This window comes from Pyrus communis, chromosome 15 (genome assembly GCF_041283825.1).
Source record: "Pyrus communis isolate YQ-2024b chromosome 15, ASM4128382v1, whole genome shotgun sequence".
NCBI classification, from domain to species: Eukaryota; Viridiplantae; Streptophyta; class Magnoliopsida; order Rosales; family Rosaceae; genus Pyrus; species Pyrus communis.
Window position 1 is genome coordinate 20,693,665 of NC_142579.1, and position 14,575 is coordinate 20,708,239.

General features: G+C 36.6%; 2 protein-coding genes across 2 annotated transcripts; one reads left to right on the forward strand and one right to left on the reverse strand.

The window, feature by feature from the left end:
- Positions 1-1,511: 1,511 nt before the first annotated feature.
- On the reverse strand, positions 1,512-2,725 carry LOC137724450 (EPIDERMAL PATTERNING FACTOR-like protein 2). The gene is made up of 2 exons (XM_068463195.2): positions 2,167-2,725; positions 1,512-2,043 (listed from the first exon to the last, which is right to left on the reverse strand). The coding sequence occupies exons 1-2, from the start codon at positions 2,290-2,292 to the stop codon at positions 1,783-1,785; spliced, it is 387 nt and encodes a 128-aa protein (XP_068319296.2). The 5' UTR covers positions 2,293-2,725; the 3' UTR covers positions 1,512-1,782.
- Positions 2,726-11,450: 8,725 nt separating this feature from the next.
- On the forward strand, positions 11,451-14,365 carry LOC137708560 (ubiquitin-conjugating enzyme E2 1). The gene is made up of 6 exons (XM_068447668.2): positions 11,451-11,974; positions 12,052-12,136; positions 12,243-12,335; positions 13,710-13,798; positions 13,896-13,981; positions 14,077-14,365. Exons 1-6 carry the CDS (start codon positions 11,909-11,911, stop codon positions 14,117-14,119), a joined length of 462 nt encoding a protein of 153 aa, XP_068303769.2. The 5' UTR covers positions 11,451-11,908; the 3' UTR covers positions 14,120-14,365.
- Positions 14,366-14,575: the final 210 nt, after the last annotated feature.

Here is a 14,575-nt window from a genome sequence, read left to right on the forward strand (position 1 = left end):
CAATAGAAGGAGACCCATAGCACCAAAAACATCATTCTTATCGGAAATCCATCACCAATAATTGTATTTTCGGATAATGACACGTGGCGCAACGAATACGATTAAAAATCTTATCGGAAATCCATCACCAATAATTGTCTTTTCGGATTTTATGACAAGTGGCGCAATGAGAACGATTAAAATCTTATCCGAAATTACAAATAAAATTATTTTGTATTATTTTATAACTTTTCAGATAATGACACGTGGCCCAACGAGAACGATTAAAAATCTTATCCGAAATTACAAATAAAATTATTTTGTATTATTTTATAAATAAAAAAATACTAATATTTTATTACCTATTGTCAGGGCTATTGAAATGCAACGGTGGAGAGGCAAACGGTGATTATTGTTCATTAAGGGCAGTTACTGTTCATTGAGTGGATAACATAGTGTATTGCCTAGGGGGTTCCCACAGCTCTTAACAAGTTGAACGTAAAAAGTTATATTTACGAGTGAAAAATCGTACCAATAGGTAAGAATGTTAAAAGTTGCATATCATTTCTGGTTATGCATATCATTGTTTATGTTCGCTTTTGAATTGAATAATTCAAAGTAAAATTAAAAAACAACAAAGAAGAATGCAACGAGGAGAACAAGAGCGAGGAAATCATTTTTCTGTAAACAACTTTCCATTGTTAGACGTCACTCTGTTGGGCACGTTGACACTGCAAATGATAGCCGCCCAAGTCGTTTTGGGCTAGCCGTTAGTTTTAAACTAACTGCGACCTAACTACTTAGTTTACGTCAGCAAACAAAGTGGTAAATGCAGCAAAAACCAAGGCCAGACTATTATTAATATCAGTCTAATTATCACTCGCCATCATACGAAAAACCAAAAATGCACTAAGAAATCAGCCTCCAATACAAATCATATTTGCATTATATAATACTATTTACTATGCTAATTAATCAATAATTACAAAATTATCATATTTAATAAGAAAAAAGGGGGAAGCAATACGCATTAGAGGTTAATGCAATAAATTGCATGGACTAATATGGAGTCTAATCAAACATAAGATCTACCAAGATGTGTCCCCTTTCCCTCCAAGATGTGTTTCCTTAGCTGCTAAGATGGGGATGTCTTATTATGAAACTAACGGTAAAGTTGCGGAGTTGAAAGCACAGGCCCTAAAAGATGGGAATGTCTTAATTTGGATGGGGTCACTAGTTCGGTGGCGGAGGCTTTTGCTCTAAAAGAGGTTTAATGAGACTCGTTGCTTATCATTAATCTGGTCAAGGGGATATGGAAGCCCCCTTGGCACCTCATCCCAATTATCGAAGACATCAAATGGCTGGCTTGTAGATTTCTCAATATTCCATGGCAGCATGTATTTTTAGAGAAGCCAATTTTGTGACAGATAAGCTTGCTAGCGTTGGGGCGTCTGTGTCTAACCCTCATTTTTGGGATTATTTCCATCATACAAACAAGACTGGACAAGAAAATCAGGGTCCAAGCTGCCAAACAATCGTATTTGCATTAGTATATATTTTTTATTATGCTAATCAATTAGCTTACAAAGATGTTAAGACTTGACAAAAACAGGGGAAGTGAAATTACATAAATTACATTAGGGCCTAACTAGCAAGACTGCACGGACTAATTAAGGAACAAATATTTAAATTCGTTTTCTGGAATTAGCATCCTATGATTTGTCATCCATTTACAGGATCCAACAATGGGTAAGCTCCTCATCCACTTAAACCTTAATTAATTAATTAACATTTTAATCATGATTAGGGATTGAAGATGTAGCTGCCACATTTGCACTTCCAACTCATAGGCTTGTAGTTGTTGGAGTTCTCATCACTTCTGGCATAAGCAATGCCGGATACAACTTTGGAGGGGTTTTTGCTGCCTGGTTTTGCATTTTCTTGGGGAGTTGCAGGCACTTGAATTGCCTCACAGTGGCCGCAGGAGCTGCACCTTCTCTCACACCTTGGAGGCCTCGAACCTACCTGCCTTCTCAGATTCACTTTACTCTCTTCATTCCCTGCCTACCCAAATCAAAAAAAACACTAGACAAATCAGGACATTTGGGTGCAAATCAAAGGTGTTTGATGAAAGTTCTCAGAGAGCTTTGAACTGTAAGTCCACTGGATAAAAAGTTAAAAACCCACTTGGGAAATGGCAACTTTGTTGTGAATTTCTCTGCTTTCAGCCATTTGGGTACAAAATCTGAAGTGGGTTGGGCACATAATCAAGAGAAACACAAGGGAAATCGAGTAAAAGTGGAAGCAACCCATTAAAGTGGAAATTGAGATGAAGCTTTTGGAGGTGAGAGAGGGACTAAATAATGAAATGGACTGTGAAAATTTAAGAAGGAAAAATTGAAGTGAAAAAAGAAAACAGGGCCAGAAACCCTGTGATATATAAGTTTGATGTGCTTCTGGAGGAGCATCAAAATATTGGGATTTTTTAGGTGATGGAACGTGAATGTGGATGCCGATGGATGCTTGTTTGGATGGACAAATGAGAAAAATGGCAGAGGATCAAGTAAAAGGGAATAACTTGAAACTTCGATTTGGGAGTTGTAAAATCAAAATAAATATTTTATAAAAATTTGGAGAAAGAAAGGACAGGACCTTAAAAAAACAGAGCAGGGAGAGATTTGGGATCGAAGACAAAGAACCCGCACAGCGAAAAATCCAGAGACAAATTTTAACCCCACCAGATATGGAGGGATGAGATCGGTTGGCGCTACAGGACATGGATTTTACAGCTGTGGATTTTTTGGGTTTTCGTTTTCAGTGGAAATTTTATTTTGTTGGAAAAAGTGTTATTTTTTATTCGAAGGAAGTTGTTTTCTGGGATTTCTTGTTGAGGTTAGTTTGAAGCTGATCAGCACAAGTGGGACCACAAAATCACGCCATCTCTCTCTCTCTCTCTCTCACAATTTCAGTCATGAATCATAGAAGTGTAATGGACAAATAGTAAGGAGATTCTTTTGTAGAACCCTTTATGGATCCCCATCATTTTATGTTTATACACAATGTTTTTAATGTTTACAAAAAAAATTTATGTTAAATTGTGAAGTGACATAGATTTTATGAAAAATCATAGTTTTTGAAGGCGAGCTAATTTATCAAATGTCATATTATAAATGGAGAGGCACTAAAAAATATATTATCCTCTTATATTGTGAAATGTAATGTGCCGACTCGTATTACTTAAATATCTCTCCGAATAAAAAGTTGAATTTTCATCATTCGTTCGATCCACATTGGTTATTTTTTACCGCCAAGATGTGAACCATGCACTAGGTAGATAAATTGGCAAGAGAGAAAGGAAAGTGTAACTCTGATTCTCCAACACATGAGAAATTGATAATGAAAGTGTATGTTCAAAATGGCACCACAAATTGCATGATCAACACAAGTTATTCCAATGAAAAGTGATTTAAAATTTTCTCTCCCATTTTGTCATGGTAAGACAAAGGAAGAAATTGATAATGAAGCACAACACATAGTAAGGAATAAAAAGTGAAGCATAACGCGCAAGAAAGAAGGGTCAATGTAACTCGGAGAAACAAAACAGCACACAATTGTGCAAAGTTTGGAATCAAAGTGATAATATCTAACAAATTTAAGCACAAAAGACATAAGAGTAAGATAAAGTCAGACGATTAACAAGATTAATTTTAACAGCCACTGTTCAATAGATAACAAAATAGAACTCCCCATAAAACTTGCTCTCATGAAAAACCCCTACAAGAGCTCCACCATAAACTTAGAACTCCTCAGATTGTGATGAGTCCTCTGAGCCGACAGGAGATCCAACAATAATGGCATCTTCAACAGGAACATTTTTAGGGCATGGATCATAACCAAGACCTTCTTTATTTTCATCTTCATCGGAGGAATATGTGAACCTAATGTGCTTGCCTTTCGAAGTAGGTAGGAGTGGAAAAGAAATGCTGGTGGACATTGATGGACACTTCATTTCCTTTAGCAACGTAGATAGCATCCATCTTGGCAGCAACGCCACTAGAATGGCAGGAGGAAGTAGCGGTGTGATAAGATACAGATGAAGGATCCACAAGGCGATGAGGGACAAGCTTTGGAGGTTGCAGAGAAGGCTCGGGGACAAATGAAGGATGATTCAAAGAGGTTTGACTCAAAGATTGTGAGGAGAATGAGTTATTGACAAGTGGTGAAAATGCTTATTGATTAACTAGAGACTTAAAATCAACAAATTGTTTTCTAAGAGAGTTGATTTCAAACTCAAGATATGCTATTTTCCTATCCTGGGAGGCAGTTAATGGTGGGACTGGTTCAGGATCACCTTGAGCTACAACACACATGACATTACTGAGATTCATCATATTTCTGTGAAGGTCCTTAGTGGTTCTAAGATATAGATCAAGTTCTAGCATGCTTGGACTTGGACAAAATGGACTTGAAAATCAGAAAGCCAAAAGGCACATCACAATGAGTTAACATGGCAAATAATACTCAGGCTAACTCAAGGGTAGGGTTACCATTTGATGATATACCGAGAACATTTCTACGAATAAAGTCAGACCAAATCCTATAGAAGGGTTTGAGGCGAGACTTTAAGATTTGAACTTTAACAAGAGGAATACACGGATCAGTATAAGCCTCACGATGGTAGGCACTCAGGTCATACTGATTGGTTGCAACATTACACAGAGGCAGATGACAGGTCAAGTTCAAGGACCGTACAAATGATAAATGGTTCAAAGGCAACCATGACGCCATGAACATAAACAAGACCATTAGAGTCAGGGAAAGTTGATGGAATGTTAGAGTAAAACTCTTGAAACCTAGACAAATTGAAATTGTAAGGATGAGAGTTTACCTTATGAAGTCTGTACTGTTCAACTAAGTCATCAAAGCGGATAGCATCAGCCATGGGAAGATCATCCCAGATGATTCGTCGTTCAGGCAGGACCTTTCGAGCAACCATCGTAGAAAAGAAATTTGTGGTTTGAGTGGACGAAAAGATGGGAACTTGGTCATTAGATGTACCTCATGAGGAACTCCTTGCAGTTTGAGATCGAGTACAATGACGAGAGGGCTGATCATGGGTAGAACCAGTGTTACTAGCCATTGGTAAAGAAATTTTTTGATGAAATGGATTAAAAGTTTGAGACGGGAAGGAAAGAGAACTCAAAGCAAACGACACAAAAAGAGGTATGGTAAAAACCTAGATGGGTTAGATGGGGTTAAAACCTAGGACACTATGAAGACAACTAAGCCATGCGATGAAAACCAATGGATGAGATGCATCAGGTAAAAACATATGTGCAAGGACAAGAATGCCCTTAATAAACCTTACCTTTTTGATTAAGACACTTGACTAGTCAGACTGTTGAACAAAAACGCTACTAAACTACATTGGTGCAACAAGTTGTAACCAAGTGAGGAGACAACACACACACACACAAAAGAAAACAAACTACGGTTACAAACCTAGTAGCATTTGAGATATAGCCAACTGAGAATCTCATTAAGAAAGACTCAGAATAAACAATTTTAATACCCAAGCTTCCAAGACAACTTTCATAGAAAAAAATATATATGATAAGGCAAGTACATTTGAAAGGAAACATGCAATATAATACTTCAGAAACAAATCTTTACGGACACACAACGATAGCATAACACATATTAACACTTGTTCATACCACAACCATGAAGTGTCCAGGTATGGGAAAGTGATTGGTGATAGACAATGAAAAAGCATAATTTCATGTAACTAAGCAAATATTTAATTCAAGGGCTAACCAAACTTTTAATTACCCATTGAGATTAAGAACCAAGCCTTACAACATAAATTAAGCAACTTTCATGACACAAAACTACACACACTGATGAACCTAACCCAATAGAAGATTTAAATTGGCAAGTGATATGAAGCACATGACCAACAATAGGATTGGAAAGAATTGTAGTTTAGTAACCCACGACACATTCTAAGCCCTTCTAAAGATTGAGAGAAAAGAATTGAACTTTCATGACATTGCATGATAATATTTTTGAGAATTTTGGAATTTTTTTTTCCTTTTCTGAAATTTTGAGAACTTTGCTCATGAGTGAATAGGTTGAAGCTCAGATACATAATTTTACTTTTAAAGGGATCTGAGCATAATGAGAGATAAACTAGGTGGTGTTCTGAATGAAAAAGACAATTTACCCAATTTATAGAGAAGAGTTGACACTACACCCCAATCAAGTTCAAAGTACGTTTAACCCTTAAATCAACGAGAACTTTTGTCAAACGATACAAAGATTTTCACAAGCCAATAGCCATAATAAGCAGAACCTTTGACATGACAGAGAAAGAATTAGTCAAGGTTAATCTACAAAATGCTAACATGTGAGATAGTTAAGAAGAGCACCAAGTGACAAACAAACTTAACTGATGAGATGATTAACAGGATAGATACAAGAATAGGAAAAATAAACATGTAGAACAAAATGAAGGCAAGGCTACTCAAGCTATTCAATCAAAGGCACAAAACTCAACAAACCCTTGAAGATTTTTGTGTCTTCGATTTTCTAAGAGACTTATGAAGTTCATAGCTAGTTGTTTCTCACATGGCATCAAGTTTATATCAAAGACATTTCCTCACAAAAATCTTCTAAAAGCAGGATGTTTGTTCTTAAGACCTTTGGAGATTAAATAATTTATAATACTCACCTAAACAACTAGTGCATAAACTTGATCAGAATGCACATCAAGGGCCAAATCAAGATTATCAAAATGAGGAACAAGTCATGATGCAAAGATGTAAACAAACAAGGCATATGGAGAAATTACATTCATAAGTGTGAGATAAGCATACCTTAGTGAAGTGATACATTCAGCGTCCAAAGTGAGAGGCAGCTCATCACGAAACAGAGTTGGAGATTGAAAATTTCAAATTTCATTATCTAGATGATGGACTTTGGCAAAGTTAGGGCAATACTTCCCAAAGTGAAATACAAGAGGATGTCTTCCCAAGATGTTAGGTTCACATAAAAAGCATTTAGAGACGAAGCCTTGTAATTTTCCACATTAGACCATTTGCTAAAAAGTATCTATGTTCCAATTTTAGAAATCATCACAGTTATAGGCAACAATTGTATAGTAATTTTCCTTTCATCTTGGAACCACCAACATGTTCTTCCCATATTTATCAACAATTCTACAACTCGTCTTGGAAAAGCAAATTTCGTTAGAAACTTCGTCATAGAGTTGACCAATACTAAGGAGATTAGTTGGCAATCCAACCACATAGCAAACATCTTCAAGCATAGGAAGTCCAAGAATCTTCACTACTCATTTTCCAACAATCTCAGTCTTGCTCCTCCACCATACACAAGCATACCACTTTTGAATGGTACAAGAGATAAAAAAAAAAAATACATCTTTGTCACATGTCATATGATAAGAGCAACCACTGTCGAGGTACTAGGTGTCTGGACTAGAAGATAATGTTGAAGTTTGAGTACACAAACACTTCCCAAATCCACGTTCAAAGCCACTTGAACTTGGCTTGACATTTCTTGAGCTTGAAGAATTAATAATATTGGATATTCTGCTGACCTCTATGTTTAAATGATTCACTTGTTCATTTAGATAATTTTTTTCTTTCCAGATGCAGTTTTCTACACCTAGGTCTATTGTGGCCAAAATCACCACAATGATGACATTTGGGAACAAATCTAAACCCTGAAGTAGAGTCACCCAAAGAAGATATAACAGATAATTCCTTAGAAGCATACAAGTTCACACCCATGGAACTTGAACTGTTTTCATCACAAGCAACCACATCACCTTCAAACTAATTTCCTGTAACGAATACTCTTTATGATAAGTTAGCACCCATAGACAGATAGTTTAATTTGCAAGTAGCCTCATTCAATTCAGAAGTCAGCTTCCTGATACAGTTCATTGTTTTCCTGAAGCAAATGAATTTGTTGAAGCAGACTTTCGTGTGATATCGTTAATATCTTAACATGATCTTCAAGAAAAGCGATTAGGTCATCCTTTTCATCATCATCACCATATAAGAAGCCTCATTCATTTAGCATATGAAGTTCAGTCTCCAACTGTGTGACTTGTCACTCAGTTTTGTTTTCACCAGACGAAGAGACTCAAGTACTTCTTGTAACACAGATACCTTTTTGACAACTTCTGCATTGTCCAATGTTGCAACACACATCTCATCAAAGAGAGATTCATACAAGTTGGACAACTCCTGAGATGATGACACATTGGTATCATCTAATACTTTGTCTTTTCCTTTAGAGGATGTTTCATCAATAGATGCAACAAGTGCAACAATCTCATCTTCATTTGATGACATATAATCTTGCTCATCACTGTCACTCCAAGTAGCCATCATAGCCTTTCCACGTTTCTTACTAAGAAATATGGTGTTGGCACATTCAGCTGCACGATGTCCACTTTTACCACATGCAAAACAGGGGCCATGCACTTTGGATAGACTTAATTCAAAGGCTACCAAACTTTTAATAACCCATTGAGAATAAGACGCAATCCTTGCAACATAAATTGAGCCAATATCTAAACACAAAACTACTAACAATGAAGACCCCATCCCAATAAAACTTTTAAATTGTCAAAGGTGAAATGGATCATATGATCATTGATGAGATTGGTGAGAATTTCATTTAGACAATCTAAGACATATTTTGAGTCCTTGAGATAGGGAAAAAAGAATTGAACGTTCATGACATTGCATGAGATAACACATTTGAGAATTTTGGAATTTTCCCTTTTCCCTTTTTTTGAATTTTTAGAGCTTTGCTCATGAATGTAGAGAATAAAACTCAGATATATGATTTTACTCTTGAGATGGTCTGAGCACAATGAAAGACAAACTAGGTGGTGTTTCATACTGGAAAAGACACTTAACCCAATTTATATAGAAGAATTATCAGTACACCTCAATCTAGACGAAAGTAAGCCTAATCCATAAATCAATAAGAGCTTTTGTCAAATGAGACAAAGATTTTTCAAAAGCTATTAGCCATAATAGGGAGAACCTTTGACATCACAGAGGAATAATTAATCAAGGTTAATCTACAAAATATCAACAAGTGAGACAGTTAAGAATGCACAAAGTGACAAACAGACTTAATTGATAAGTTGATTGACATGACAAACATAAGAACAAGAAATGACACACGCAGAAGAATAACAAAATGGAAGCAAGGCTACTCAACCTGTTCAGTCAAAGGCACATAAGTCAATAGACCATTGAAGATTTTTGTGTCTTCGATTTCCCAAAAGACTTATGAAATGCACAGGTAACTGTTCCTCAGATGGCACCAAGTTTATATCAACAACATTTCTTTGCAAGAATCTCCTAAGAGATAGATGTTTGTTCCTAAACCACTTGAAGGTGAAATATTTGATAATGTTTATCCAAAAAAATTATTGCATAATCTTGATCAAAATGCACACCATAAATCAAATTAAGATCATCAAATAGAAGAACAAACCACAAAGTAGAGATGCAATCAAACAAGGTAAATGGAAAGCTTGCGTTTAAGAAAGAGAAGGAAACATAGCTTGGTGTTGCAATACCTCCAGAGTCAAAATGAGAGGCATTTCACCATGAATCAACAATGGAGATTGAATGATCATAATTTCATTCTCTGGATAATAGTCTTTGGCAAGTTCAGCGCAATACCCCTTTGTGTGAGATATAATAGGATACATTCTTAAAATACAAGGTTCACACAAGTAGCATTCAAAAATGAAGACTTGGAATTGTTCACATTGGACCATTTGATGAAGAGAATTACTGTTCCAACTTGAGCAATCATCACACCCAGAGGCAACAATTGAATAACAATTTTCCTTGAATTTTGGAACCACCATTATGTTCTTCCTATGTTTATCAACAATTCTGTAAATTGTCTTGGAAAAACAGACTTCATGGGCCACTGTGTCACATAGTTAACCAATACTAAGAAGACTAGCTGACTACCCATTCACATAGTAAACATCTTCAAGCATAGGAAATCTAGCAATTTCCACCACTCATTTTCCATCAATCTCGGCTTTATCTCCTCCACCAAACTGAATAATACCACTTTTAAATGATATAAGAGACCTGAAAGCATCTTTGTCACCAGTTATGTGATGAGAGCACCCACTGTCATGGTGCCAGATTTTAGGCTTACAGAATGATGTTGAACTTTGAGCAATCAAGCACTTCCCAAAACCACGTTGAAAACCACTTGAACATGACTTTACATTTCTTGAGCTTGAAGAATTAACAATATTGAACATTTTGTTGACCTTTATGGTTAAACGATCCACTTGTTCCTTTAGATCATTTTTCCTTTCCAGATGTAGTTTTCTACACCTAGGTCTAATATGGCCAAAATCCCCACAATGATGATATTTGAGAATGAATCTAGACCTTAAAGTGAAGTCAGCTAAGGGAGGTATAACAAGATGTTCCTTAGAAGCCTGCAAGTTGACGCCCATGGAACTTGAACTACTTTCATCACATGCAACCACATCTTCACCATCAAACTGATTTTCAATAGCGAATACTTTTTCTGATGAGTCAGCACCCATAGACACACAATTTAACTTACATGTAGCCTCATTCAATTTAGAAGGCATTTTCAAATTAGCTTCCCGATACAATTCATTGTTTTCCCAGTAAATGGATTTGTTGAAGCAAACTTTCATGTGTTATCATTAAACTTTGAACATGATCTTTAAGAGAGGCGATTAAGTCTTTTTTCATCATTATTACCATAGAAGAAGCCTTTTTCATTTAGCTTGTGAAGTTTATCCTCTAATTGTATGATTTTGTCACTCAAGTCTGATCTGACTAGTCAAAGAGACACAACCTCTTATTGCAACACATATATCTTTTCGGTAAGCTCAACATTATCCAATGTTGAAACACACATCTCATCAAACAAAGATTCATATAAGCTTGACAACTCCTAAGAAGATGACACATTAGTATCATCCACCAACACATCTTTTTCATTGGAAGACGCTCCATCAACAGATGCAACGAATGCAACAATCTCTTCTTCATTATCTGATGACATAGAATCTTGACCATCACTACCACTCCAAGTGGTCGTCATAGCATTTTCATGTTTCTGATCAAGAAGTCTAGTGTTGGCACACTCAGCAACACGGTGCCACTTCCACCATATGCATAGCAAAAACTAGAAACTTTTGATAGATTTTTGTCTTTCTTTCTTGAGGAATCACTAGATTTTTCACCTGAGAAAAGTTTTCCACGATTGTTTGATGACCCCTCAGACCACTTGACATCTCTTCCTTTGTTTTTGAGACCTCTGCTGAATTGCTTGATAAATAGTGCAAGATCATCCGCAAGTTCACATGTGTCACTTAAAACTTTGTTGTTCTTGACACCTTGAAGAGCAATATCTTTTTCCTTTTTGAAGACATCATCATCCATGTTTAGTTTCATCTCATAGGTAATGAGTTTTCTAACTAAGTTCCCGAACTTAATCTCGTTTAAGTGAATGCTCCACGTTCGACTTAGATGAATGTTGATGGCATATTATAATTGCGTTGAATTTGATATAACTATGGTTATCTCATTGGACATGCATGCACACAAAGACAAAAGACAGAGAGAGAAACAGAGGGCAAGTTTCGATTCCTTTCTTCGTTGTCAGATTTCATATTCCCATTCCTTTCATTCTCATCCTCCCTTCCCCAGACCCCACCCACCTTTTCTTTCTTTATTAATTTAAAAACAAGTATCCAAAAATCAAAGTCATCCAAAATCTGTGCCTGTTTTGATTTACTATATATTCTGCGATCGACCCAGCTTCTGATCCGCAAGGACTCTAAGCCCCGCGATTTGCATCTCAGATGGCGTCGTCGGCACAGCTCCGGCTCATGTCCGATCTCAGAACCATCATCAACGAGCCTCCCGAGGTAAATTCCGATAATGATAACCTAAAATTCCGATCAAATCCGATCAGAATGACTGAACTCCATCTGGGTTTTTGCAGGGTTGCAGCGCCAGCCCTCTGTCCGACGATAACCTGATGGTTTGGAGCGCCACCATATTTGGGCCCGACGAGACTCCATGGGAAGGTTGTCGGGAGATCTGTTTCCTGTTTTTGGTTGTGTGTTTCTTTGTTTGTTGATTTGGTTTTGGAAAAATTTGATTGTTTTAATGTTAAATTTTGGAAAAATTCAGGTGGTGTTTTTAGTTTGAGGTTGACATTTAGTGAACGTTATCCCGAAAAGCCACCTCGGGTTCGATTCACCTCCGAAATCTTCCATCCAAATGGTTAGTTCGATTTGATCAATCATATCTTATCTACTTTCTAGTGAATTGCTTTCTGTATTTACGTGTTCATTTAAGTACTAAATTACGAATTGAATTAGTATTCTTATGTAAAAAATGTTAGTAATTCGATTCTTATATATGAAATGTTAGCAACAACTGAACTCAAAAGCTTAAGCTTTTAATCTCATAAATTATTAAACATTTGAAGGTGTCAATAACGGGTCTCTTGTAAGTTGTAACCGAAGCTATGATACCATGTTAAACAGCCACTTCAACATTTCATCTCAGATAATCTTGACGGTATCTAAATTCTAAACCTTAGGTAGTGTTGATCAAGAGGTTAGAGGTCAATTTTACTTGTAGACGAGGACTATTCAGTATGGTCTTACCCGCGTAGATAGATCGAGTGTTAGGTTGTGAACTTAAGTAATTCCACATTAGGAACAACAAAGAAAGTGTCTGAACCAACAATCCATATCGAGCTAACAATGGCGAGCAACCGATGCTCTGTTCTGTTGCATAGCATTTCAATTTTCAATTCCCTAGTTTGAAGTTTCACATGCGACCAAAGAGGCTGAGTACATATTCTTGTTTGCAGTACTGCAACCAAACTTACAAAGATGCAAACTTATGGTTGTGCGAGGCGCAATTTATCTTCAGTAGTCTAAAGAGTAAAGACCACTGTTCTTATTTCTCTTGTGATATCAAATGAAATCCTTGGAGGCGATGTTAAGATCCATTTTTAAAAGGAAACACATGACCACTATTAACAATTTATATTTAGATTGGATATAGGGTATGCATGCTGTTCTGCTACTTAAACTTTCAAGAGTATGGCATGATGATGTTGAGATTATTTAACCATCGCCCTCTTTTTGTTTTTATGCCCACACATTCCCACCTGTATACATTGATATGTATTTTCCTTGTCATTGTAACAAGCAGAACAGTAGTAGTGGGATAGAGATTTGGTAGTGGGTAAGGATCATATCATCTTTGGTTAAGTCACTTAAAAATAGTTGGGGTATATCGGTTTCAATACATCTGAGGGTTTCTGAAAATTACTAGTATACATAAGCGCTAGTGAACTACTACAGAGGACGATATCTAACTACAAAAGAAGAAAAGAAACCAAGGAACGGAAGCCAAAAGCTTCATATCTTAGTTGAAATTTGAGAGCTTATAGTCTATATGTCTCTTCATTATATTGGTTCATGTATTATCAACGTAAACATATTGTATTTTTTTTCCTTGATGTCTAGATTTGTACTCTGCTCCAGTTTATTGACTTGATACAATTCTACAGTTCTACATTTCTGCCTTTTCTGCACCAAGAAAAAGGAGCCCAACTCATTACTTATGATGTTTGTGCAGTTTATCGTGACGGTACACTGTGCATGGATATAATTCAGGATGCATGGTCACCATGCCACAATGTATCTACGATTTTGACATCTGTTCAAGTAATTTTCAAATCTCACAACTCATTTCCTTCTCTCCTACATTCATATTACATGGCAACCATGTTGGTTAATTTACTGATGAAACAAATTGTTGCAGTCACTTCTCACCGATCCAAACGCTGCAAGTCCAGCAAACCCTGATGCGGCTCACATGTATCAGCATGACATACAAGCTTACAACAAGTCAGTGAACATTTGGTTCTTTGTTTCTCAGTTCACCTGAATCTGTTTATTTCTCTTTACGCCTATTTGAACCGACTCTTCTTCGTAATTTGTAGGAGGGTACGCCATTCTGCTCGTCATTCCATCGAGTCTTTGTAGTAGCTGTTTGAAATTATTCACGTCTACTTTTTTAACACTTTCGGAGAAGGCTTTAGTACTGCTTTATGCCCATCGGCAGCAGCTCGTTTATCTCCCTCGTATTGTTGAATGTAATCGTATAGAATTTTTTTCTCCTGCTCATATATATTATTCAAAGTTGATATCGATCTCGCACATAATAGCAAAGGAATGTAAACATTAGTTAGAAATAGTATCATTTGATTAAAGAGCGTTCAGCTCCACTCATTTACTCTTGTAAAATTTATTGCTTTAGGCCGGTGGCAATCAACCCTTATGTCCCCCTTCTCCCTTCCCTTTCTTCCCCCTTTCCCTTCTCCTGGCCCTCCCTTCTTTTCTGCACCTGCGATAGGCTTCGATTCCTGTTTGGGAAGGGTGGAGCTGTAAGAATTTATATGGAATCAACTAGTTATGATAAGGGACAAGTAATAGGTTGGT

Coding starts and splice junctions, on each gene's coding strand:
- LOC137724450 (XM_068463195.2), bottom strand. CDS start 2,292: ATGGGTTGCTTCCACTTTTACTCGATTTCCCTTGTGTTTCTCTTGATT. Junction 2,044..2,166: donor ACAAAGTTGCCATTTCCCAA/GTGGGTTTTTAA, acceptor TGATTTGGGTAG/GCAGGGAATGAAGAGAGTAA.
- LOC137708560 (XM_068447668.2), top strand. CDS start 11,909: ATGGCGTCGTCGGCACAGCTCCGGCTCATGTCCGATCTCAGAACCATC. Junction 11,975..12,051: donor TCATCAACGAGCCTCCCGAG/GTAAATTCCGAT, acceptor GGGTTTTTGCAG/GGTTGCAGCGCCAGCCCTCT. Junction 13,982..14,076: donor GACATACAAGCTTACAACAA/GTCAGTGAACAT, acceptor CGTAATTTGTAG/GAGGGTACGCCATTCTGCTC.